The following is a 26,406-nucleotide window of genomic DNA, read 5'->3' on the forward strand; positions in this document are numbered from 1 at the left end:
TCTAAATATAAATGCAAAAGATATAAAAAGAATAAAAATAAAATGGTATTCAAAAACTTAAATCTAATCAAATTAATACAAATGATAAAAAAAAAAAAAAAAAATCAAATAAAAATAGTGTTCAAAAATGTAAATTGAAGTAAATACAAATGATAAACAAAATTATAAAGAAAAAGAAAATAAATAAAAGTTGTGTTTCAAAGATTAAAATATAAAAACAAATGATAAAAAAAAAATATAGTGTTCTAAAAATTAAAATGGAATGAAATAAATATAAATGATAATTAAAAAAAAAAAAAAAAAGTGTTAAAAAAAATGTATGTATAAAAACAAGTGCTAAAAAGTAAAAACACTGTGCGAAAAAAAAAAAAGATTGACTAAAAAAATGCAAATACTAAAAACAATTAAAAAATAAATAAATAAATAAATAAATAAATAAATACAGTCTTCAAAAAATACAAAAGATCAAAAATAAATAAATGGTGTCCTGAAAAAATAGGAACACGTCTACGTTTCCCTGGTAGAGGTGTGGTTGGTTGGTGATTATAAAGGATAAACCTTCAAAGTGACCGCTCTGGGCTTATGGAGAGCGGTGATTGGTTGGCGTCTTATAAGTCACAAGCTTATCAGCAAATCACATCACCCTAAGGGCGGAACCTATAGCGTCCTAATTAGGAGAGATCCCGCCCAACTCAGGGCCTCCATTCTTCCTACTATTGCCTCAGAAAGCCCCCTGTGCTTCCCGACAGAGCTCCAGTTCTGCACCAGTTAGCGTTATTTCTGAGTACAAAACGCCCCAATTAGCGTCCATTCGGCCCCCTTCTCCTATTTAGACGAACAATATCAACTTTGCCCATAACCAATATGGCGAATCCGCTACTTCCAGGTTTTACGGAAGTGCTATCCGCGTACACCAACCCTCTGTGACCCTGACACGTTTCAGGTTAGGACACGTGGCATGCCGGGAAGTGTAGTCCTTCCGAGCGCTGAGTGTCTGTGATCTGCGGGTTTAGTGGAGCGAGGAGAACTACAATTCCCAGCGGGCAACGGGGCCTCTCCAACATTACCGGGGAAGATGTCGGGGAAAGTGAAGGTTCGAGCGGCTGCTAATGCCGAGTCTATGGCAGGAGCCGTGTCCGTGAATGAGAGAATCCTGAGAGACTGTCACAACCTGTACACCGAGCCTGACAATGGTGAGACCCCATCCCCCTATCTATATACACCCCCCCCATCTATATACACTGGTGAGACCCCATCCCCCTATCTATATACAATGTACACCCCCCATCTATATACACTGGTGACCCCCCCCCATCTATATACACTGGTGACCCCCCCCCATCTATATACAATGTATACCCCCCCCATCTATATACACTGGTGACCCCTCCCCCATCTATATACACTGGTGACCCCCCTCCTCCCATCTATATACACTGGTGACCCCCCTCCTCCCATCTATATACACTGGTGACCCCTCCCCCATCTATATACACTGGTGACCCCCCCCCTCCTCCCATCTATATACACTGGTGACCCCCCCCCTCCTCCCATCTATATACACTGGTGACCCCCTCCTCCCATCTATATACACTGGTGACCCCCCCCCCCTCCCATCTATATACACTGGTGACCCCCCCTCCTCCCATCTATATACACTGGTGACCCCCCCCCTCCTCCCATCTATATACACTGGTGACCCCCCTCCTCCCATCTATATACACTGGTGACCCCCCCCCTCCTCCCATCTATATACACTGGTGACCCCTCCCCCATCTATATACACTGGTGACCCCCCTCCTCCCATCTATATACACTGGTGACCCCTCCCCCATCTATATACACTGGTGACCCCTCCCCCATCTATATACACTGGTGACCCCTCCCCTCCCCCATCTATATACACTGGTGACCCCCCCCCTCCTCCCATCTATATACACTGGTGACCCCCCCTCCCATCTATATACACTGGTGACCCCCCCCCTCCCATCTATATACACTGGTGACCCCCCCCCCTCCTCCCATCTATATACACTGGTGACCCCCCCCCCTCCTCCCATCTATATACACTGGTGACCCCCCCCCTCCTCCCATCTATATACACTGGTGACCCCCCCCCTCCTCCCATCTATATACACTGGTGACCCCCCCCCCCTCCTCCCATCTATATACACTGGTGACCCCCCTCCTCCCATCTATATACACTGGTGACCCCTCCCCCATCTATATACACTGGTGACCCCTCCCCTCCCCCATCTATATACACTGGTGACCCCCCCCCCCTCCTCCCATCTATATACACTGGTGACCCCCCCCCTCCTCCCATCTATATACACTGGTGACCCCCTCCTCCCATCTATATACACTGGTGACCCCCCCTCCTCCCATCTATATACACTGGTGACCCCCCCCCCCTCCTCCCATCTATATACACTGGTGACCCCCCCCCTCCTCCCATCTATATACACTGGTGACCCCCCCCCCCCTCCCATCTATATACACTGGTGACCCCCCCCCCCTCCCATCTATATACACTGGTGACCCCCTCCTCCCATCTATATACACTGGTGACCCCCCTCCTCCCATCTATATACACTGGTGACCCCCCCCCCCTCCTCCCATCTATATACACTGGTGACCCCCCCCCTCCTCCCATCTATATACACTGGTGACCCCCCCCTCCTCCCATCTATATACACTGGTGACCCCCCCTCCTATCTATATACACTGGTGACCCCCCCTCCCATCTATATACACTGGTGACCCCCCCTCCCATCTATATACACTGGTGACCCCTCCTCCCATCTATATACACTGGTGACCCCCCCCCTCCTCCCATCTATATACACTGGTGACCCCCCCCCTCCCATCTATATACAATGGTGACCCCCCCTCCCCCCATCTATATACACTGGTGACCCCCCCCTCCCATCTATATACACTGGTGACCCCCCCCTCCCATCTATATACACTGGTGACCCCCCCTCCCATCTATATACACTGGTGACCCCCTCCTCCCATCTATATACACTGGTGACCCCCTCCTCCCATCTATATACACTGGTGACCCCCCTCCTCCCATCTATATACACTGGTGACCCCCTCCTCCCATCTATATACACTGGTGACCCCCCCCCTCCTCCCATCTATATACACTGGTGACCCCCCCCTCCTCCCATCTATATACACTGGTGACCCCCCCCCTCCCATCTATATACACTGGTGACCCCCTCCTCCCATCTATATACACTGGTGACCCCCCCCCCTCCTCCCATCTATATACACTGGTGACCCCCTCCTCCCATCTATATACACTGGTGACCCCCCCCTCCCATCTATATACACTGGTGACCCCCCCCTCCTCCCATCTATATACACGGGTGACCCCCCCCTCCTCCCATCTATATACACTGGTGACCCCCCCCCCCTCCCATCTATATACACTGGTGACCCCCCCCTCCTCCCATCTATATACACGGGTGACCCCCCCCCTCCTCCCATCTATATACACTGGTGACCCCTCCCTCCTCCCATCTATATACACTGGTGACCCCCCCCCTCCCATCTATATACACTGGTGACCCCCCCCCTCCCATCTATATACACTGGTAACCCCCCCCCTCCCCCATCTATATACACTGGTGACCCCCCCCCCTCCTCCTATCTATATACACTGGTGACCCCCCCCCTCCCATCTATATACACTGGTAACCCCCCCCCCCCCCCTCCCCCATCTATATACACTGGTGACCCCCCCTCCTCCTATCTATATACACTGGTGACCCCCCCCCCCCATTCCTCCCATCTATATACACTGGTGACCCCCCCCCCCTCCTCCCATCTATATACACTGGTGACCCCCCCCCCTCCTCCCATCTATATACACTGGTGACCCCCCTCCCCCCCCTCCTCCCATCTATATACACTGGTGACCCCCCCCTCCCATCTATATACACTGGTGACCCCCCCCTCCCATCTATATACACTGGTAACCCCCTCCCCCATCTATATACACTGGGGACCCCCCCTCCTCCTCCCATCTATATACACTGGTGACCCCCCTCCCATCTATATACACTGGTGACCCCCTCCTCCCATCTATATACACTGGTGACCCCCCCCTCCTCCTATCTATATACACTGGTGACCCCCCCCCCCCATTCCTCCCATCTATATACACTGGTGACCCCCCCCTCCTCCTATCTATATACACTGGTGACCCCCCCCCCCCCATTCCTCCCATCTATATACACTGGTGACCCCCCCCCCCTCCCATCTATATACACTGGTGACCCCCCCCCCCCCCATTCCTCCCATCTATATACACTGGTGACCCCCCCCCCCCCATTCCTCCCATCTATATACACTGGTGACCCCCCCTCCTCCCATCTATATACACTGGTGACCCCTCTCCTCCCCCCTCTCCTCCCATCTATATACACTGGTGACCCCCCCCCTCCCCCATCTATATACACTGGTGACCCCTCCCCCATCTATATACACTGGTGACCCCCTCCTCCCATCTATATACACTGGTGACCCCCCTCCTCCCATCTATATACACTGGTGACCCCCCTCCTCCCATCTATATACACTGGTGACCCCCCTCCTCCCATCTATATACACTGGTGACCCCCCCCCCCATCTATATACACTGGTGACCCCCCTCCTCCTCCCATCTATATACACTGGTGACCCCCCCCTCCTCCCATCTATATACACTGGTGACCCCCCCCCTCCTCCCATCTATATACACTGGTGACCCCCCCCCTCCCATCTATATACACTGGTGACCCCTCCTCCCATCTATATACACTGGTGACCCCCCCCCCTCCTCCCATCTATATACACTGGTGACCCCCCTCCCTCCTCCCATCTATATACACTGGTGACCCCCTTCCTCCCATCTATATACACTGGTGACCCCCCCTCCTCCCATCTATATACACTGGTGACCCCCCCTCCTCCCATCTATATACACTGGTGACCCCCCCTCCTCCCATCTATATACACTGGTGACCCCCCTTCCTCCCATCTATATACACTGGTGACCCCCCCTCCTCCCATCTATATACACTGGTGACCCCCCCTCCTCCCATCTATATACACTGGTGACCCCCCCCTCCTCCCATCTATATACACTGGTGACCCCCCCCCCTCCTCCCATCTATATACACTGGTGACCCCCCCCCTCCTCCCATCTATATACACTGGTGACCCCCCTCCCTCCTCCCATCTATATACACTGGTGACCCCCTTCCTCCCATCTATATACACTGGTGACCCCCCCTCCTCCCATCTATATACACTGGTGACCCCCCCTCCTCCCATCTATATACACTGGTGACCCCCCCCCCCTCCTCCCATCTATATACACTGGTGACCCCCCCCCCCTCCTCCCATCTATATACACTGGTGACCCCCTCCCCCCATCTATATACACTGGTGACCCCCCCTCCTCCCATCTATATACACTGGTGACCCCCCCTCCTCCCATCTATATACACTGGTGACCCCCCCTCCTCCCATCTATATACACTGGTGACCCCCCCTCCTCCCATCTATATACACTGGTGACCCCCCCTCCTCCCATCTATATACACTGGTGACCCCCCCTCCTCCCATCTATATACACTGGTGACCCCCCCTCCTCCCATCTATATACACTGGTGACCCCCCCTCTCCATCTATATACACTGGTGACCCCCCTCCTCCCATCTATATACACTGGTGACCCCCCCCCCTCCCATCTATATACACTGGTGACCCCCCCTCCTCCCATCTATATACACTGGTGACCCCCCCCCCCTCCTCCCATCTATATACACTGGTGACCCCCCCTCCTCCCATCTATATACACTGGTGACCCCCCCCCCCCTCCCATCTATATACACTGGTGACCCCCCCCCCCTCCCATCTATATACACTGGTGACCCCCCCTCCCCCCATCTATATACACTGGTGACCCCCCCTCCCCCCATCTATATACACTGGTGACCCCCCCTCCTCCCCATCTATATACACTGGTGACCCCCCCTCCTCCCCATCTATATACACTGGTGACCCCCCCCCTCCCATCTATATACACTGGTGACCCCCCCCTCCCATCTATATACACTGGTGACCCCCCCTCCCCCCATCTATATACACTGGTGACCCCCCCCCCCCTCCTCCCATCTATATACACTGGTGACCCCCCCCTCCTCCTCCCATCCTATATACACTGGTGACCCCTCCCCTCCTCCCATCTATATACACTGGTGACCCCCCCCCCCTCCTCCCATCTATATACACTGGTGACCCCCCCCTCCCCCCATCTATATACACTGGTGACCCCCCCCTCCTCCCATCTATATACACTGGTGACCCTCCCCCCTCCTCCCATCTATATACACTGGTGACCCCCTCCTCCCATCTATATACACTGGTGACCCCCCCTCCTCCCATCTATATACACTGGTGACCCCCCCCTCTCCATCTATATACACTGGTGACCCCCCTCCTCCCATCTATATACACTGGTGACCCCCCCCCCTCCCCCATCTATATACACTGGGGACCCCTCCTCCTCCTCCCATCTATATACACTGGTGACCCCCTCCTCCCATCTATATACACTGGTGACCCCCCCTCCTCCCATCTATATACACTGGTGACCCCCCCTCTCCATCTATATACACTGGTGACCCCCCCCTCTCCATCTATATACACTGGTGACCCCCCCCCCCTCCTCCCATCTATATACACTGGTGACCCCCTCCTCCCATCTATATACACTGGTGACCCCCTCCTCCCATCTATATACACTGGTGACCCCCCCCTCCTCCCCATCTATATACACTGGTGACCCCCCCCCCCCTTCCATCTATATACACTGGTGACCCCCCCCCCCCCCCCTCTATATACACTGGTGACCCCCCCTCCCCCCATCTATATACACTGGTGACCCCCCCCCCCTCCTCCCATCCTATATACACTGGTGACCCCCCCCCTCCTCCTCCCATCCTATATACACTGGTGACCCCCCCCCCTCCTCCCATCTATATACACTGGTGACCCCCCCCCTCCTCCCATCTATATACACTGGTGACCCCCCCCTCCTCCCATCTATATACACTGGTGACCCCCCCCCCCTCCTCCCATCTATATACACTGGTGACCTCCCCTCCTCCCATCTATATACACTGGTGACCCCCCCCCCCCCTCCTCCCATCTATATACACTGGTGACCCCCCCCTCCTCCCATCTATATACACTGGTGACCCCCCCTCCCCCCATCTATATACACTGGTGAGCCCCCCCTCCCCCCATCTATATACACTGGTGACCCCCCCTCCTCCCATCTATATACACTGGTGACCCTCCCCCCTCCTCCCATCTATATACACTGGTGACCCCCCCCTCCTCCTCCCATCCTATATACACTGGTGACCCCTCCCCTCCTCCCATCCTATATACACTGGTGACCCCTCCCCTCCTCCCATCTATATACACTGGTGACCCCCCCCCTCCTCCCATCTATATACACTGGTGACCCCCCCCCCTCCTCCCATCTATATACACTGGTGACCCCCCCCCCCCCATCTATATACACTGGTGACTCCCATCTATATACACTGGTGACTCCCATCTATATACACTGGTGACTCCCATCTATATACACTGGTGACCCCCCCCCCTCCTCCCATCTATATACACTGGTGAGCCCCCCCCCTCCTCCCATCTATATACACTGGTGACCCCCCCCCTCCTCCCATCTATATACACTGGTGACCCCTCCATCTATATACACTGGTGACCCCCCCCTCCTCCCATCTATATACACTGGTGACCCCCCCCTCCTCCCATCTATATACACTGGTGACCCCCCCTCCTCCCATCTATATACACTGGTGACCCCCTCCTCCCATCTATATACACTGGTGACCCCCCCTCCTCCCATCTATATACACTGGTGACCCCCCCCCTCCTCCCATCTATATACACTGGTGACCCCCCCCCTCCTCCCATCTATATACACTGGTGACCCCTCCCCTCCTCCCATCTATATACACTGGTGACCCCCCCCCCCCTCCTCCCATCTATATACACTGGTGACCCCCCCCCCCCTCCTCCCATCTATATACACTGGTGACCCCCCCCCCCCTCCTCCCATCTATATACACTGGTGACCCCCCCCCCCCTCCTCCCATCTATATACACTGGTGACCCCCCCCCCTCCTCCCATCTATATACACTGGTGACCCCTCCATCTATATACACTGGTGACCCCCCCTCTCCATCTTTCTCTGCAGGTCTCATCTCTCTGGCCGCCCACCTGGGTGTCACCTTCCTCCCTCCCCGTAAGAAGATCACAGTGATGTTGATGGGAAATCACTCTGCCGGGAAGAGCAGCTTCATCAATTGGTGAGATCCGGGGGGGTTTCTGGGATTTGTAGTCCACCAGTCACTGGGGGGGGGTGAGGCACAGTGACGTCCTCTAGTGGTTGGATTATTCGTCTCCATCAGAGAAGAGTAGGGGGAGGGGACATGACAATCGTTGGATACACAGAGCTTTATCGCACTCCGTGTCGTCCAATCACATTTCATGTCTGATGGATGGATTCAGCTTGTGTGCTGTGATCACACGCCACAGGGGGGGGGCGCCATCGCCCGCCACAGGGGGGGGCGCCATCGCCCGCCACAGGGGGGGGGGGCGCCATCGCCCGCCACGGGGGGGGGGGGCCATTGCCCGCCACACGGGGGGGGGGGCCATTGCCCGCCACGGGGGGGGGGGGCCATTGCCCGCCACGGGGGGGGGGGCCATTGCCCGCCACGGGGGGGGGGGGGCCATTGCCCGCCACGGGGGGGGGGGGGGGGGCCATTGCCCGCCACACGGGGGGGGGGGCCATTGCCCGCCACGGGGGGGGGGGGGCCATTGCCCGCCACGGGGGGGGGGGGGCCATTGCCCGCCACGGGGAGGGGGGGCCATTGCCCGCCACACGGGGGGGGGGGCCATTGCCCGCCACACGGGGGGGGGGGCCATTGCCCGCCACACGGGGGGGGGGGGGCCATTGCCCGCCACACGGGGGGGGGGGGGCCATTGCCCGCCACACGGGGGCCATTGCCCGCCACACGGGGGTGGGGGGCCATTGCCCGCCACACGGGGGTGGGGGCGCCGCCCGCCCGCCCCAGGAAAGGTCTGTTTCTTGGTGGACACATTTGGAATTGCTGATCCGTGTCGATCTTTTCTTCAGGTACATCGAGGAGCACATCCAGAGGACGGGAGTCGCCATCGAAACGCAGGGGTTCACCTTCATCACCAGCGGCCGCAAGAGGGAGACGCTGACTGTAAGTGATTGGAGGGATGGGGGGGGGGGCGGCGTCTCATTGCAGGACAATGATTGGATGAATGGAGGAGACGTCTGTAGAGAATACATCCAGTGCTGTCATCTCCGCCACCTTCACCGTATAACACGGGGGGGATGGTTTGTAGCTCCGCCTCCTGTCCAGTCTGACCACGCCCCGCCCCTTCCTATACCTAAGCCCCTCCCTCTCCCTGTCATTGGTTTACAGTACGGGGGACGCCCATTGCAAGCCTTGTTTCAGCTTGCGGCTGCTTAGTATGCAGATCAATGTCGGCTATTTAAAGGAGATCTTTGCTTTGTCCGGGTAGAAGAAGCCAACAGGTTCCCCGTCATACAAACCTCCCATTACACACAATGCTTCCTTTCCCAGTTGCTCGCTCGTTCCCTCCCGCTCTCTGCCAGCGCTCTCAGTTGCTCGCTCGTTCCCTCCCTCTGTCTGCCAGCTCTCTATCTTGCTCGCTCGTTCTCTCCCCCTCTCCCCCTGTCTGCCAGCTCTCTTTGTTGCTCGCTTGTTCCCTCCCTCTGTCTGCCAGCGCTCTCCGTTGCTCGCTCGCTCGTTCCCTCCCTCTGTCTGCCAGCGCTCTCAGTTGCTCGCTCGTTCCCTCCCTCTGCCTGCCAGCTCTCTCAGTTGCTCGCTCGCTTGTTCCCTCCCTCTGCCTGCCAGCGCTCTCAGTTGCTCGCTCGCTCGTTCCCTCCCTCTGTCTGCCAGCGCTCTGTTGCTTGCTCGCTCGTTCCCTCCCTCTGTCTGCCAGCGCTCTCAGTTGCTCGCTCGTTCCCTCCCTCTGTCTGCCAGCGCTCTCAGTTGCTCGCTCGTTCCCTCCCTCTGTCTGCCAGCGCTCTCAGTTGCTCGCTCGTTCCCTCCCTCTGTCTGCCAGCTCTCTCAGTTGCTCGCTCGCTTGTTCCCTCCCTCTGCCTGCCAGCTCTCTCAGTTGCTCGCTCGCTTGTTCCCTCCCTCTGCCTGCCAGCGCTCTCAGTTGCTCGCTCGCTCGTTCCCTCCCTCTGTCTGCCAGCGCTCTGTTGCTTGCTCGCTCGTTCCCTCCCTCTGTCTGCCAGCGCTCTCTGTTGCTCGCTCGTTCCCTCCCTCTGTCTGCCAGCGCTCTCAGTTGCTCGCTCGTTCCCTCCCTCTGTCTGCCAGCGCTCTCAGTTGCTCGCTCGTTCCCTCCCTCTGTCTGCCAGCTCTCTATCTTGCTCGCTCGTTCTCTCCCCCTCTCCCCCTGTCTGCCAGCTCTCTTTGTTGCTCGCTTGTTCCCTCCCTCTGTCTGCCAGCGCTCTCCGTTGCTCGCTCGCTCGTTCCCTCCCTCTGTCTGCCAGCGCTCTCAGTTGCTCGCTCGTTCCCTCCCTCTGCCTGCCAGCTCTCTCAGTTGCTCGCTCGCTTGTTCCCTCCCTCTGCCTGCCAGCGCTCTCAGTTGCTCGCTCGCTCGTTCCCTCCCTCTGTCTGCCAGCGCTCTGTTGCTTGCTCGCTCGTTCCCTCCCTCTGTCTGCCAGCGCTCTCAGTTGCTCGCTCGTTCCCTCCCTCTGTCTGCCAGCGCTCTCAGTTGCTCGCTCGTTCCCTCCCTCTGTCTGCCAGCGCTCTCAGTTGCTCGCTCGTTCCCTCCCTCTGTCTGCCAGCTCTCTCAGTTGCTCGCTCGCTTGTTCCCTCCCTCTGCCTGCCAGCTCTCTCAGTTGCTCGCTCGCTTGTTCCCTCCCTCTGCCTGCCAGCGCTCTCAGTTGCTCGCTCGCTCGTTCCCTCCCTCTGTCTGCCAGCGCTCTGTTGCTTGCTCGCTCGTTCCCTCCCTCTGTCTGCCAGCGCTCTCAGTTGCTCGCTCGTTCCCTCCCTCTGTCTGCCAGCGCTCTCAGTTGCTCGCTCGTTCCCTCCCTCTGTCTGCCAGCGCTCTCAGTTGCTCGCTCGTTCCCTCCCTCTGTCTGCCAGCTCTCTCAGTTGCTCGCTCGTTCCCTCCCTCTGTCTGCCAGCGCTCTCAGTTGCTTGCTCGCTCGTTCCCTCCCTCTGTCTGCCAGCTCTCTCAGTTGCTCGCTCGTTCCCTCCCTCTGTCTGCCAGCGCTCTCAGTTGCTCGCTCGCTCGTTCCCTCCCTCTGTCTGCCAGCGCTCTCAGTTGCTCGCTCGCTCGTTCCCTCCCTCTGTCTGCCAGCGCTCTCAGTTGCTTGCTCGCTCGTTCCCTCCCTCTGTCTGCCAGCGCTCTCAGTTGCTCGCTCGTTCCCTCCCTCTGTCTGCCAGCTCTCTCAGTTGCTCGCTCGTTCCCTCCCTCTGTCTGCCAGCGCTCTCAGTTGCTCGCTCGCTCGTTCCCTCCCTCTGTCTGCCAGCTCTCTCAGTTGCTCGCTCGCTTGTTCCCTCCCTCTGCCTGCCAGCTCTCTCAGTTGCTCGCTCGCTCGTTCCCTCCCTCTGTCTGCCAGCGCTCTCAGTTGCTCGTTCCCTCCCTCTGTCTGCCAGCGCTCTCAGTTGCTCGCTCGCTCGTTCCCTCCCTCTGTCTGCCAGCGCTCTCAGTTGCTCGCTCGCTCGTTCCCTCCCTCTGTCTGCCAGCACTCTCAGTTGCTTGCTCGCTCGTTCCCTCCCTCTGTCTGCCAGCACTCTCAGTTGCTTGCTCGCTCGTTCCCTCCCTCTGTCTGCCAGCGCTCTCAGTTGCTTGCTCGCTCGTTCCCTCCCTCTGTCTGCCAGCGCTCTCAGTTGCTCGCTCGTTCCCTCCCTCTGTCTGCCAGCGCTCTCAGTTGCTCGCTCGTTCCCTCCCTCTGTCTGCCAGCGCTCTCAGTTGCTCGCTCGTTCCCTCCCTCTGTCTGCCAGCTCTCTCAGTTGCTCGCTCGTTCCCTCCCTCTGTCTGCCAGCGCTCTCAGTTGCTCGCTCGTTCCCTCCCTCTGTCTGCCAGCTCTCTCAGTTGCTCGCTCATTCCCTCCCTCTGTCTGCCAGCTCTCTCAGTTGCTCGCTCGTTCCCTCCCTCTGTCTGCCAGCGCTCTCAGTTGCTCGCTCGCTCGTTCCCTCCCTCTGTCTGCCAGCGCTCTCAGTTGCTCGCTCGTTCCCTCCCTCTGCCTGCCAGCGCTCTCAGTTGCTCGCTCGCTCGTTCCCTCCCTCTGTCTGCCAGCGCTCTCAGTTGCTCGCTCGCTCGCTCGTTCCCTTCCTCTGTCTGCCAGCGCTCTCAGTTGCTCGCTCGTTCCCTCCCTCTGTCTGCCAGCGCTCTCCGTTGCTCGCTTGCTCGTTCCCTCCCTCTGTCTGCCAGCGCTCTCAGTTGCTCGCTCGTTCCCTCCCTCTGTCTGCCAGCTCTCTCAGTTGCTCGCTCGCTCGTTCCCTCCCTCTGCCTGCCAGCGCTCTCAGTTGCTCGCTCGTTCCCTCCCTCTGTCTGCCAGCGCTCTCAGTTGCTTGCTCGCTCGTTCCCTCCCTCTGTCTGCCAGCGCTCTCAGTTGCTTGCTCGCTCGTTCCCTCCCTCTGTCTGCCAGCGCTCTCAGTTGCTCGCTCGTTCCCTCCCTCTGTCTGCCAGCTCTCTCAGTTGCTCGCTTGCTCACTCCCTCTTCTGTCACTTTGTTGCTCGGTCCTTCCTCTGCAGATTCGCTCGCTCTCTTGCTGGCCTTCTCACTTGTTCCCTTCTCTGCCAACTCTCTCGCTTTCTTCCTTCTCTGTCGGACCCTTTTTTGTAGTGTGAGAATTCTAACTGAATGTGGCCCCAGCTGTTCTCCGGTTTATAGAGCCACGCTTCCCTAATTGTGCAGGTCGCTATTAAAGTAAATGTCTGCAGGGGCCGCTTCCCTGGGGGATAAAAATCTTGCAATAATTTCTTTAACCACTTCCCGACCGCCGCATGTACATTTACGTCCACAGAATGGCACATACAGGCAAATGGGCGTACAGGTACGTCCTTGCCTTTCCGTGGGTCGGGGGTCCGATCGGGGACCCCCCCCCCCCCCGTACATGCGGCGGTCGGGTTCCCTTGGGGAGCGATCAGGGACGACGGCGCGGCTATTTGTTTATAGCCGCTCCGTCGCGATCGCTCCCCGGAGCTGAAGAACGGGGAGAGCCGTATGTAAACACGGCTTCCCCGTGCTTCACTGTGGCGGCGCATCGATCGTGTGATCCCTTTTATAGGGAGACTCGATCGATGACGTCACACCTACAGCCACACCCCCCTACACTAGTAAACACACACTAGGTGAACCCTAACTCCTACAGCGCCCCCTGTGGTTAACTCCCAAACTGCAACTGTCATTTTCACAATAAACAATGCAATTTAAATGAATTTTTTGCTGTGAAAATGACAATGGTCCCAAAAATGTGTCAAAATTGTCAGAAGTGTCCGCCATAATGTCGCAGTCATGAAAAAAATCGCTGATCGCCGCCATTAGTAGTAAAAAAAAAAAAATTAATAAAAATGCAATAAAACTATCCCCTATTTTGTAAACGCTATAAATTATGCGCAAACCAATCGATAAACGCTTATTGCGTTTTTTTTTACTAAAAATAGGTCGGAGAATACGTATCGGCCTAAACTGAGGGAAAACATTTTTTTTAGATATGTTTTTTGGCGATATTTATTATAACAAAAAGTAAAAAATATTGCATTTTTTTCAAAATTGTCGCTCTATTTTTGTTTATAGCGCCAAAAATAAAAACCGCAGAGGTGATCAAATACCACCAAAAGAAAGCTCTATTTGTGGGGAAAAAAGGACGCCAATTTTGTTTGGGAGCCACGTCGCACGACCGCGCAATTGTCTGTTAAAGCGACGCAGTGCCGAATTGCAAAACCTGGCCTGGGCATTTAGCTGCCTAAAGGTCCGGGGCTTAAGTGGTTAATAATGGGCAGAGTTCTTTAATCTTCTCCAGAATGGAGTGCGGTAGGTGTGGCCCTCAGAAGACATAACGTGGCCCTGTGAGGAATAATTGCACCTAATTCAGTGCATTGCTATGTTTGAGTTGGCCGTGTTTTATCCGGGTGTGTGTCTTTTATCTCGGCTCAGCTTGTTCTACGTCTTCTGTTTGTTTGCACAGGGAGATGCCACCCTTCACCTCTATCCTCACTTCAAGCCCATGCAGTCTTTCCAAGGTGAGTGACCTTCCTCCATACCAGTCGGCTGACCTTCATCTCATTCCAGAATTTCCTCTGTGCCAACAGGGACTTGCTCAGCAGGTTTGTCTTCCCATCCTCCTTTTTTAATATTCTGGCTCCTCTCCCCTGCAGGCGTTTCTGAATACCTCTGCACTGAGATCTCCACGTCGCGCCAGAAGAAGTTCAGTCTCGTCACCTTTGTGGACTCTCCGGGACTGGTAGATGGAGACATGAAGTACCCCTTTGATGTGAACAACGCCCTCCTGTGGTTGGGTCAGTAAATGCGACGGGGGTCTTTTTTTGTTTATAGCGCAAAAAAATAAAAACCGCAGAGGTGATCAAATACCACCAAAAGAAAGCTCTATTTATGGGAAAAAAGGACGCCAGTTTTGTTTTGGAGCCACGTCGCACGACCACGCAATTGTCTGTTAAAGAGACGCAGTGCCGAATCGCAAAACCTGGCTGGGGCCTTTAGCTGCATTTTGGTCCGGGTCTTAAGTGGTTAAAGGTACACTTGTAAAAGTGGATTTGCCTTTAGTAAATCCCATTGTCTTCATAGCCGGCTTCCCACTTCTCCTGCAACTTTTTGTTGAATAATCCTGCAGCCTTTTGGGACCTATGACGTGTCTCAGAATGAAGTACAGGTCATGTTTTCAGGCTTCCCATTATTTTGCGCAGGTGATTTGATCAGTTTCACCTCCTTGGTAATTACCACAGCTTGAGGGAAATCCTGAAAACATGACCTGTTGGGGGTTAATTGAGGACTGGAGTTGAAACATTGCTGGAGATTACAAACTGCAAACGTGTCCAGCAAGGTGTGTAGATGTATCTGGACTAGAACTGCCCAGAAGTACAACATATGAGGGAATACAATAAAACAATTTTATATGAAAAAATACATCTATAGAAACTAAAAGGGAAAATAATTGATGTGTTTTTATTTTGTCCCTTCAGGAGAGCTGTGTGACCTGGTCCTGGTTTTCTTTGACCCTATGGGTCAGGCGCTGTGTAAACGCACCCTGGACATCGTGGAGAAGATGAACGAAAAACACGGCGATAAACTGCGCTTCTACCTGAGCAAAGCGGACGAGGCCGGAGGAGAGAGCGACCGCCAGGTATCCCTGGAACCTCTGCTGCACTCTTTAAATATAATAAAGCCCCCCCAAATAACTGAATCTACATTTAGGTGCCCACCGCAGTGATGTGGACACTTCTCATTGGCTGTCCCTCAGGGGATGTCCTCTCCTCCTTTTAAAAAAAAAAAAAATACTGCAGCTGCTGACTTTTAATATTAGGACACTTACCTGTCCGGGGCGCCCGCGATGTCGGCACCCGAAGCCGATCTGCCCCCTCGACTCCCGGGTGCGTCTTCACAGCTTGGTTCCCTACTGCGCTGCGCGACCTTACTGGTCCCTGCTGCCTTCTGGGACCTGTGTGCCTCCCATAAGACAGCGGGGGGGGGGAGAGTTGACGGACATGGTGTAGATCATTGCGGATACTGTGGGAGAAAATGCCTGGATTACACAGGTATCTACAAGAACCCCCCCCCCCCGAACCGAAAAGGTGTCAAATGTGACAGCGGAGGGGGTGAGGCACCTGAAAAGCAGAAGTTCAGTTTTTGGGTGGAACTCCGCTTTAAGGTTCCTTTCCCCTTAGCTTGGTCCTCTAGCCCAGTGGCCTCCAAACTGCAGCCTTGGGGCCACATGTGGCCCTTTGCTTGCTTTTATCTGGCCCTACGGCACTATTTCATCCACTGATTGCAACAATGGGGTATAATCCCCCCCCCCCCACACACACACACACTGACCGCAATGATGGAGCACAATTCCTATCAATGACGAGGGGGGGCACGATTCCTCCCAGTGATGGGGGGGGGGGGGCACGATTCCTCCCAATGACGGGGGGGGGGCACGATTCCTCCCAATGACGGGGGGGGGGGCACGATTCCTCCCAATGCCGGGGGGGGCACGATTCCTCCCAGTGACCGGGGGGGGGGGGGCACGATTCCTCCCAGTGATGGTTGCACGATTCCTCCCAATAGCGGGGGCACCAGTGACGGGGGGGGGGGGGCACGATTCCTCCCAGTGACCGGGGGGGGGCACGATTCCTCCCAGTGACCGGGGGGGGGGGGGGGGCACGATTCCTCCCAGTGACCGGGGGGGGGGCACGATTCCTCCCAGTGACCGGGGGGGCACGATTCCTCCCAGTGACCGGGGGGGGGGGGCACGATTCCTCCCAGTGACCGGGGGGGGGGGCACGATTCCTCCCAGTGACCGGGGGGGGGGCACGATTCCTCCCAGTGACCGGGGGGGCACGATTCCTCCCAATGACACCAATTATGTCAGGATCCTTTTCTACTTCCACTGGCCACGATCCGGCCCTCCTAAAGTCGGGAGGACAGTAAACTGCCCCTTTGTTTAGAAAGTTTGGAGACCCCTCCTCTAGCCCCCTGATTTGGAGACCCCCTCCTCTAGCCCCCTGATTTGGAGACCCCTCCTCTAGCCCCCTGATTTGGAGACCCCTCCTCTAGCCCCCTGATTTGGAGACCCCCTCCTCTAGCCCCCTGATTTGGAGACCCCCTCCTCTAGCCCCCTGATTTGGAGACCCCTCCTCTAGCCCCCTGATTTGGAGACCCCTCCTCTAGCCCCCTGATTTGGAGACCCCTCCTCTAGCCCCCTGATTTGGAGACCCCCTCCTCTAGCCCCCTGATTTGGAGACCCCTCCTCTAGCCCCCTGATTTGGAGACCCCTCCTCTAGCCCCCTGATTTGGAGACCCCCTCCTCTAGCCCCCTGATTTGGAGACCCCCTCCTCTAGCCCCCTGATTTGGAGACCCCTCCTCTAGCCCCCTGATTTGGAGACCCCTCCTCTAGCCCCCTGATTTGGAGACCCCCTCCTCTAGCCCCCTGATTTGGAGACCCCCTCCTCTAGCCCCCTGATTTGGAGACCCCCTCCTCTAGCCCCCTGATTTGGAGACCCCCTCCTCTAGCCCCCTGATTTGGAGACCCCCTCCTCTAGCCCCCTGATTTGGAGACCCCTCCTCTAGCCCCCTGATTTGGAGACCCCTCCTCTAGCCCCCTGATTTGGAGACCCCCCTCCTCTAGCCCCCTGATTTGGAGACCCCCCTCCTCTAGCCCCCTGATTTGGAGACCCCCCTCCTCTAGCCCCCTGATTTGGAGACCCCCCTCCTCTAGCCCCCTGATTTGGAGACCCCCCTCCTCTAGCCCCCTGATTTGGAGACCCCCCCTCCTCTAGCCCCCTGATTTGGAGACCCCCCCTCCTCTAGCCCCCTGATTTGGAGACCCCCCTCCTCTAGCCCCCTGATTTGGAGACCCCTCCTCTAGCCCCTTGATTTGGAGACCCCTCCTCTAGCCCCTTGATTTGGAGACCCCTCCTCTAGCTCACTGATACACTTTTTTTGTTGCTTTGTCTTCCAGAGGGTGCTGATGCAGATTGTACAGGAGTTGTGCAAGAGACCCGGGCTGAACAAATGCGGCTTCGACATGCCAACGATTTACATCCCCAACCCCAACAAGGTGAGGAGCTGCTGCGTGACGATGTGCCACTCGAGTGCCACCCGGCTTCATTGGCACTGATCTTAATTCTGCTGTTATTTGTACTTAAACCATTACTTTACTTTTCCCTGCAAGCAAACCAGTTAAAGGATTCTGGAAATGTATTTGCCCTGCAGGTGGCAGTAGATTGGTTTTCAGTGTCGGGAGAACATCTCACCAGTGGCACACACATGGGGTATTGCCAGTCTGGAGGATTGTCTGGCACAGCGGGAAACCTGACTTTTTTTTCTCTTATGCAATTAAGTAACGCAAAGAGCCCGTTCACGCTCGAGTTGTGCCACTGATTGTGCCCCTGAGCTGTGCATGGTGCCATTTATTATGAATGGCACCCCATTGCACTCTACAGTTGGTCTTGTGGCACGCTGCGTTGCTAAACCAGGGTTATGTGCGTCTTTTCATCCATTGTGGTGCGATGGCAGCGCATTCATAACAAATTGGCTATCCTAATTTTATTGCCACAGAATGCTTTAATAATGACTAGGTCCCTAAAAGGTCTTGTGCCTTCCTCGTCCAGTATCTGGGCAATGACCGAAGTAGAAGCTCATCTCTCTGCCACCCTCTCCTCCTACCCGCATGCTTCTTGGCACATCAGATTGGCAGAACAGCTGATTAGCTCCTTAATCCTAGTCTTTACACACACAGATCCACGTCCCTCCTGTGTGACAGGCAATTGCTGGTGCCTGGTGGGCACCGAGCACGCGCATCGGCTCCCGAGTGACGCAGCGTCCGTGCGCCCCCCTAGAGGCCCAGGAAGCCAAAGACGTCATATGACGACGGCCCGGAGGGACAGAGGGTTCCTGCAGCCGTCATAGGACTATAGCTGGGTAAAAATAGAATAGAACTGCACAGTGTGGCCCGAAACCTCCTCTTCTGTGGTCCCCTGCTGGCACTCCCATGTTAATAAGACATTTCTGTCTCTCCAGCCAAGCCGCTGTATTAATCAGGTTGAAGATGTGTGTAAAACCATAGAGAAGACCATCACTCAGACAGTCCAGACAACACTAAACACGCTCGGGAGGGACTGCCAGAAGCTGACGGAGAGCATTGAGAACGCCCTGCAGGAAGATGAGTGAGTATATGGCTATGGGTGACCTTTTATAATGTGTATCTATTGCAGCGGTCTCCAAACTGTGGCCCAGGGGCCAGATGTGGCCCTTTGCTTGCTTTAATGCGGCCCTTGGGGCACTATTCCTACCACCGACACCAAGGACGGGGCACTATTCCTACCACCGACACCAATGATGGGGTACTATTCCGCCCACTGACACCAATGATGGGGTACTATTCCTCCCACTGATACCAATGATGGGGTACTATTCCTCCCACTGACACCAATGATGGGGTACTATTCCTCCCACTGACACCAATGATGGGGTACTATTCCTCCCACTGACACCAATGATGGGGTACTGTTCCTCCCACTGACACCAATGATGGGGTACTGTTCCTCCCACTGACACCAATGATGGGGTACTGTTCCTCCCACTGACACCAATGATGGGGTACTGTTCCTCCCACTGACACCAATGATGGGGTACTGTTCCTCCCACTGACACCAATGATGGGGTACTGTTCCTCCCACTGACACCAATGATGGGGTACTGTTCCTCCCACTGACACCAGTGATGGGGTACTATTCCTCCCACTGACACCAGTGATGGGGTACTGTTCCTCCCACTGACACCAGTGATGGGGTACTATTCCTCCCACTGACACCAGTGATGGGGTACTATTCCTCCCACTGACACCAGTGATGGGGTACTATTCCTCCCACTGACACCAGTGATGGGGTACTATTCCTCCCACTGACACCAGTGATGGGGCACCATTTCTTACACTGACACCAACGTTTGGCCCTCCTAAAGCCTGAAGGACAGTAAATTGGCCCTTTTGTCTAGAAAGTTTGGAGACCCCCCGATTTATTGGATCGGAGAGCCATGTCCCATAATCCTTTGCTGAGTGTGTACGGTGATGAGCCATTGTCACTCAAAGTTTGTCTGATACGAGTTTCTTGTTGATGGTTACGATCATGCTTCTCATTTACAGCGAAACGGCCTGGAGGAACCGGCGCGCTCGGGTTCGAGGATGTCTCTTTGGCCTCTCCGGTTTTCTTCTTCCGCTTTTCCTCTTTGCTTCTGCCCTCTTTGGATCCATCCCACAGTCTGTCTGGGCCGGTCTGTTGGGCACCTCGGGAGTGGAGACCCTGGAACTATACCTGGTAAGCAGGGAAATGTGGGCGGGGTCTTTGGGGGAGTTACCGCGTTTCCCCAGAAAATAAGACCTAGCGTTATTTTCCAGGAGGACTGATATATAAGCCCTACCCCAAAAATAAGCCCTAGGTTTAAAAAGCTTGTAAAATCCTATAATCCACTCTATTACAGTATTATATAATGTACAATGTGTGTGTTTCTGTAATATGATTGCGGGGAAGAGAGCTCCGGCAGGTCACAGAAGCGTAGAGCGGCGCTATAACAAAGGTATTTGGCACAATTTATATTCCAGAAACACACATTGTACATTATATAATACTGTAATAGAGGGGATTATAGGATTTTACAAGCATTTTACAGGCAGGGAGGGAGAGGGGGAGAGAAGACGGCACATTACATGGTGGTAAGACCTACCCAGAAAATAAGCCCTACTGTGTCTTTTGTTGCCAAAATTAATATAAGACCCGGGCTTATTTTCGGGGAAACACGGGGCTAGATTCACGTAGAACGGCGTAACTTTGTGCGGGCGTAACGTATCCTATTTATGTTACGCCTCCGCAGCTTTTACAGGCAAGTGCCGTATTCTCAAAAAAAAAAGTTGCGGTGGCGTAGCGTAAATAGGCCGGCGTAAGCCCGCCTAATTCAAATTGTGAAGAGGTGGGCGTGTGTTATGTAAATGTACTGTGACCCCACGTGATTGACGTTTTTCCCGAACGGCGCATGCGCCGTCCGTGGAATTTCCCAGTGTGCATTGCTCCAAAGTACGCCGCAAGGACGTCATTGGTTTCGACGTGAACGTAAATGACGTCCAGCCCCATTCACGGACGACTTACGCAAACGACGTAACTTTTTTCAAATTTCGACGCGGGAACGACGGCCATACTTAACATTGGTACGCCGCACTTACGCCACCATAAAGCAGGGGCAACTTTACGCCGGGAAAAGCCTAACGTAAACGGCGTAGCTGTAATGCATCGGCCGGGCGTACGTTCGTGAATTCGCGTATCTAGCTGATTTACATATTTCGACGCGTAAATCAGCGTTAGCGGCCAGTGTAAATATGCAGTTACGATCCGACGGCGTAAGAGACTTACGCCTGTCGGATCTAATAGAAATCTATGCGTAACTGATTCTAAGAATCAGGCGCATAGATACGACCGCCCAGACTCAGAGATACGACGGCGTATCTCCTCTGAGAATCTGGCCCAATGTATTTATTGAAGACATACAGTAAAACCTTGGTTTGAGAGCATTAAAAGAGCACATAACCTCTTCCTTGCATGTTCATGTCATTTGTGCATTGGCCTCACCCTACGCGTTTCGTCACAATGACGGCGCGACTTTTGGGGGCGACTCGGCAAGGCAATCTCAAGACGACTTTAGAGGCGACTTGCAAAATGACTTCTGTATTGAAGTCAATGCAATCCGCTCCTAAAGTACAAGAACCTTTTTTCTAAGTCGGAGCGACTTGCGACGCTCCTATTAGAATGTTTCCATTGAAGAGAGCGGAGCGCGACTTGTCAGGCGGCTGAGTTGCCTGACGAGTCGCCACTGTGTGAACCGGCTCTTGATTGCTGCTGATCTAATGTGCACATTGTATATTTTATTGGTCTCTCCTCTTTCTATTTGCAGTCTCCCATTGAAACCCTGTGGTCCCTGGTGCCGGAAGACTACGTTCTTTATACTTTCCTGGCTCTGACACTGCTGGCCTTTCTGTTCCTGCTGTTGGCCCAGAGATGCTTCAGGTAAGCTGATCTTATCCGTCACTCTTGTTTTCAAAGTCGTCTGCTCTGCAGGCTCCTAAGCCGGCCATAAACGCATCAAAATGTGTTCAGCAGGGACAGGCAAATTTTTTGATCACTCTATGGCCGTTCCCATTCATGAGAATTTGATCCAACGATTAAAGCTGGGCGATTTATTTATTTTTTTCTTACCGTATTTGCCGGCGTATAAGACGACCCCCTAATTTTCCAGCTAAAATGTTGGATTTGGGATATACTCGCCGTATAAAATGACCCCCTTCCTACTAGTCATGCCTCGCCAGACTGGGCCCCCCTTACATGCCAGACTGGGCCCCCCTTACATGCCAGACTGGGCCCCCCTTACATGCCAGACTGGGCCCCCCATTGCATGCCAGACTGGGCCCCCCATTGCATGCCAGACTGGGCCCCCCATTGCATGCCAGACTGGGCCCCCCATTGCATGCCAGACTGGGCCCCCCATTGCATGCCAGACTGGGCCCCCCATTGCATGCCAGACTGGGCCCCCCATTGCATGCCAGACTGGGCCCCCCATTGCATGCCAGACTCACTGGGCCCCCCATTGCATGCCAGACTCACTGGGCCCCCCATTGCATGCCAGACTCACTGGGCCCCCCATTGCATGCCAGACTCACTGGGCCCCTGCATGTCTTGACGATCCCTTACCTTATCCTAAGACATGCAGTATCTGTCAGACCGCGGCCGTCCATTTTTTCAAAAGCCGCGCCTCCTCCTTCTGCCGTTCCGTGATAGGGGGAACACTCGGCTTCCCAGGAGACACTGTGTTCAGTGTTCGCCTATCACGGAGGCCCTCTCATCCTCGGTCTCGGACGAGAGGGCCTCCGTGATAGGCGGAACACAGTGTCTCCTGGGAAGCTGAGTGTTCCGCCTATCACAAAACAGCAGAAGGAGGAGGCGCGGCTTTTGAAAAATGGACGGCCGCGGTCTGCATGTTAGGTTACCGGCGTATAAGACGACCCCCGACTTTTAAGAAGAATTTCAGGGGTTAAAAAGTCGTCTTATACGCCGGAAAATACGGTAATTTAAAAAAAAAAACGTTGAATCGTAAATCGAGTTTTTTTTCTTAATAATAAAAAAAAAGGACTCAATTCACAATTCGAATTTGAGTTTTTTCTTTTTTTTGATGGACACTGCGCCGGTCCTGAGGAGCTGTGGGCAGGAGTTTATAGGCGAAGTCGTGGCTTCGGCCTAGTCCGCGGCGTACGGCCTCGCGGACTAGGCCAAAGCTGCGGCCTCGTCTAAAAACTCCTGCCCGCAGCTCCTCAGGACCGGCGCAGTGTCCATAAAAAAAAAAAAACTTGATTTGAAACGTAAATCGAGTCTTTTTTTTTTTTTTCCACTGGCCTTCTTGTCCAACATCAGTGCCCTGACCTCACAAATGCCCTTCTGGAAGAATGGTCAAACATTCCCATAGACACTCCTAAACCTTGTGGACGGCCTTCCCAGAAGAGTTGAAGCTGTTATAGCCGCAAAGGGCGGGGCCAACTCATTATTGAACCCTACGGACTAAGACTGGGATGTCAATAAAGTTCATGTATGTGTAAAAGAAGGCGTCCCAATACTTTTGGTAATATATATAGCTCTGACATATACTGCAGTGCTGTACAGAGAACACTGAGCCAAGTAAATCGGTCTCTGCACCAAAGGAGCTTACACTCATTTTATTATTTAGATCAGGGCCAGACCTGGAGAGACTTGCACTCGGATGTTCCCTCCACAGAATCATTTGCATAATAATAATCTTTTTTTTCTTTATGAACCTTTTTATAGGACACGTCCAACGCTAAGCAAGAAACAGCGGCGAGTCCTACAAGACCGCCATACGTATGTCGGAGAAGTGGTCACTGAGAAAAAGGTGACGTATTTTTACCTTTCTAATGCCCAAGATGATTTCGCAGCTTTTGTCTCGGTGTGCCTGTCATAGAGCAGGAAAATAACACTCCGGCCCGCGTAGAACGTGATTTGTCACTTCTCTGAAATGTTAGCGGTGGATCCCGCCCCTTACCACCCCCGGGTTCTTCTCATGGTGTTCCTGCACAGAAAACCATAAATGATGGTTATGGGGCTATTCATAATACAAAGCTCTTGTTGGAAGGATTGTGTAGACAGACATATTTTTCAAGTGCCCCCGCCCTCCCGCGCTTGCTCGCAAAGGCGAACGTGCGCTTTTGGTCCCATGTGAACGCAAACGGCGGTCCTCCCACACATGTGAAGTATCACTGCGAACGTCAGATCACGGGCAGTAATTCTAGCACCAGACCTTTGTAAATCTAAAGTGGTGACCTGTAAAGACTTTTTTAAGCGGTGCCTATTGATTGTAAAATTGCGTTGTCAAAGGACGCAAATTTTACTATGTGACATGTTTGGTATCTATTTACTCGGTGTAACTTCATTATTTATGTTTTACCAAAAAAATGTGTTATGTATTTATTTTAGATTTTTTTGCATGAAAAATCAAAGTGTATTTTTTCGCCGATAAGACCCGGTTCACACAGGGGCGGCACGACTTTGGGGGCGACTCGGCAAGGTGATCTCAAGACGACTTCAGAGGCGACTTGCAAAATGACTTCTGTATTGAAGTCAATGCGAGTCGCCCCCAAAAGTCGTACAAGAACCTTTTTCTAAGTCGGAGCGACTTGAGTCACATCCTATTAGAACTGTTCCATTGAACAGAGCGGAGCGCGACTTGTCAGGAGGCCGAGTCGCCCCTGTGTGAACCGGCTCTAAAAGTTGCGTTTGTTAAAAAAAAAACTCCACAAATACCTTTTGACATAAAAAATTGCAACACCCACCAAATGTATTCTTAAAGTGGAGTTCCACCCAAAAATGGAACCTCCGCTTTTTGGGACCCCGTGTAATCCAGGTATTTGCTTCCGCGCCACGTCCGGACCCTCTTCTGCCCTCCCGCTGTCTTCTGGGGGGGAGACATCTTTCCCAGAAGGCAGCGAGACTCGTGCATGCGCAGTAGGTTTGCCCCCCCCCCCCCCTTAGTAAGCCTCTGGATGGCTGCATGGCGCCCTGTGCGGCCGCACAGCTCGCACACCCCAAAGGCCGACCCTGCGTACAGCTACGACGGTTCGCGCAGCGGAGCCAACCTGCCGCAGTATAACTGCAGCCGCCGCTGGTCCGCGGGAGGTTAAGACAGGAAGTAAAGGAAAGTCTCCCTAATGCAGTGTTTATCAATTCCAGTCCTCAGGCCCCCTCAACAGGTCAGGTTTTCAGGATTTCCATTATTTTTCACAGGTGATTTGATCAGTTTCACTGCCTTAGTAATCGCCACAGCCTTTTCATCTGAGGGAAATCCTGAAAACCTGACCTGTTGGGGGGGCCTGAGGACTGGAATTGAGAAACACTGCCCTAATGGGACACAACCAAAAAAACAAAAAAAAAATAATCTTTTTAATCCTTCCCTATTCTATCAGCAACTCGAAATGCTTTACTTACTGTATACTTTTAATGTAAATAATATAAAAATGTTTGAATTGCAAAATTGTTGTTCCATTTGCAGCAATGCTCTGCAGCCACGTTATGCGATGTCCAGACTTCCTCTCACGTCCTTTATATTCTTTCACCTTTTCAGAAACACCTGTATGAAGAGTATCTGAAGCAAAGTGTGGGTGAGCATGACATGAGCTGATTTCCGGAGAAGCCCGAGGACCGAGATAAACCCGCAACCCGATCATTCATCAGCCACCACTAACCTCTTCCCTATCACAGGGGCCATCTGAGATTTGTTACACCCGTCAACACTACGGCCGCTCCTTCTCTTCCCCCCTCCGATGTTCTTGTCCCCACTTTCCATACACCCCAACACTAGATCAGGCCAGTTCTCACCAGATGCATGCGTTTTAGTGGTTGTGTTTTTATAGTATTAAATCTGGACCCCGTTCAGTTGATGTGAATGGGAAAGGTCAGCGTACCTAAAATTGCAGCCTGTGGGATTTGTATTTACGTCGGACCCCCCCACACACAATGGTGGGCACAGGCTCTATGGGAAAACAAGACTTTCTGGTCTCTTTCAGCATTTTTCAGCTCCGTTAAAAGGCACAAAGGCATCTGGTGAGAACAAGGCTTTCTACTCTTCACAAGCAATTAACTACTGATATTTTTATAAGCTTGAGTCTTGTGACATGGCAAATCTCAACGCACTTTGTTTAGGTTGGTCATAGACCAGGCTGTATTCTGGTGCAGGGGGCCGTCCCCCCAATTCCTGCATGGGGTCCCAATCCCAGGGCAGAATGGTTCTCTTTAAGGCTGCATTCACACCTGAACGCGGCGTATTGTCCCACGATTTGCCGCGACAAAACGTGTCTCTTTTTAGCCTACAATACGCCGGAGGGGTGATGAAAACATTGTCGGCTATGCCGAACGCCTGAAGAAAAGGGTCCGGGACTTGTTTTGAGCTTCAGGCGTACAGCGTTCGGCGTGGAGATGTGAACCATCTCCATAGTCGACAATGTTAAATCACCCCTCC

The 26,406-nt window shown here is 53.9% G+C and overlaps 1 protein-coding gene across 1 annotated transcript; it reads left to right on the plus strand.

Moving 5' to 3' along the window:
• Positions 1-882: 882 nt before the first annotated feature.
• On the plus strand, positions 883-26,011 carry LOC120943092. The gene is made up of 12 exons (XM_040356200.1): positions 883-1,193; positions 8,295-8,406; positions 9,237-9,330; positions 14,311-14,365; positions 14,501-14,641; positions 15,323-15,483; positions 17,804-17,902; positions 18,865-19,010; positions 19,988-20,159; positions 21,784-21,896; positions 23,703-23,787; positions 25,513-26,011. Exons 1-12 carry the CDS (start codon positions 1,076-1,078, stop codon positions 25,567-25,569), a joined length of 1,353 nt encoding a protein of 450 aa, XP_040212134.1. The 5' UTR covers positions 883-1,075; the 3' UTR covers positions 25,570-26,011.
• Positions 26,012-26,406: the final 395 nt, after the last annotated feature.

The sequence above is a fragment of the Rana temporaria genome, chromosome 6 (assembly GCF_905171775.1).
Source record: "Rana temporaria chromosome 6, aRanTem1.1, whole genome shotgun sequence".
In the NCBI taxonomy this organism is placed as follows: Eukaryota; Metazoa; Chordata; class Amphibia; order Anura; family Ranidae; genus Rana; species Rana temporaria.

Coding starts and splice junctions, on each gene's coding strand:
- LOC120943092 (XM_040356200.1), top strand. CDS start 1,076: ATGTCGGGGAAAGTGAAGGTTCGAGCGGCTGCTAATGCCGAGTCTATG. Junction 14,642..15,322: donor CAACGCCCTCCTGTGGTTGG/GTCAGTAAATGC, acceptor TTGTCCCTTCAG/GAGAGCTGTGTGACCTGGTC. Junction 20,160..21,783: donor AGACCCTGGAACTATACCTG/GTAAGCAGGGAA, acceptor TTCTATTTGCAG/TCTCCCATTGAAACCCTGTG.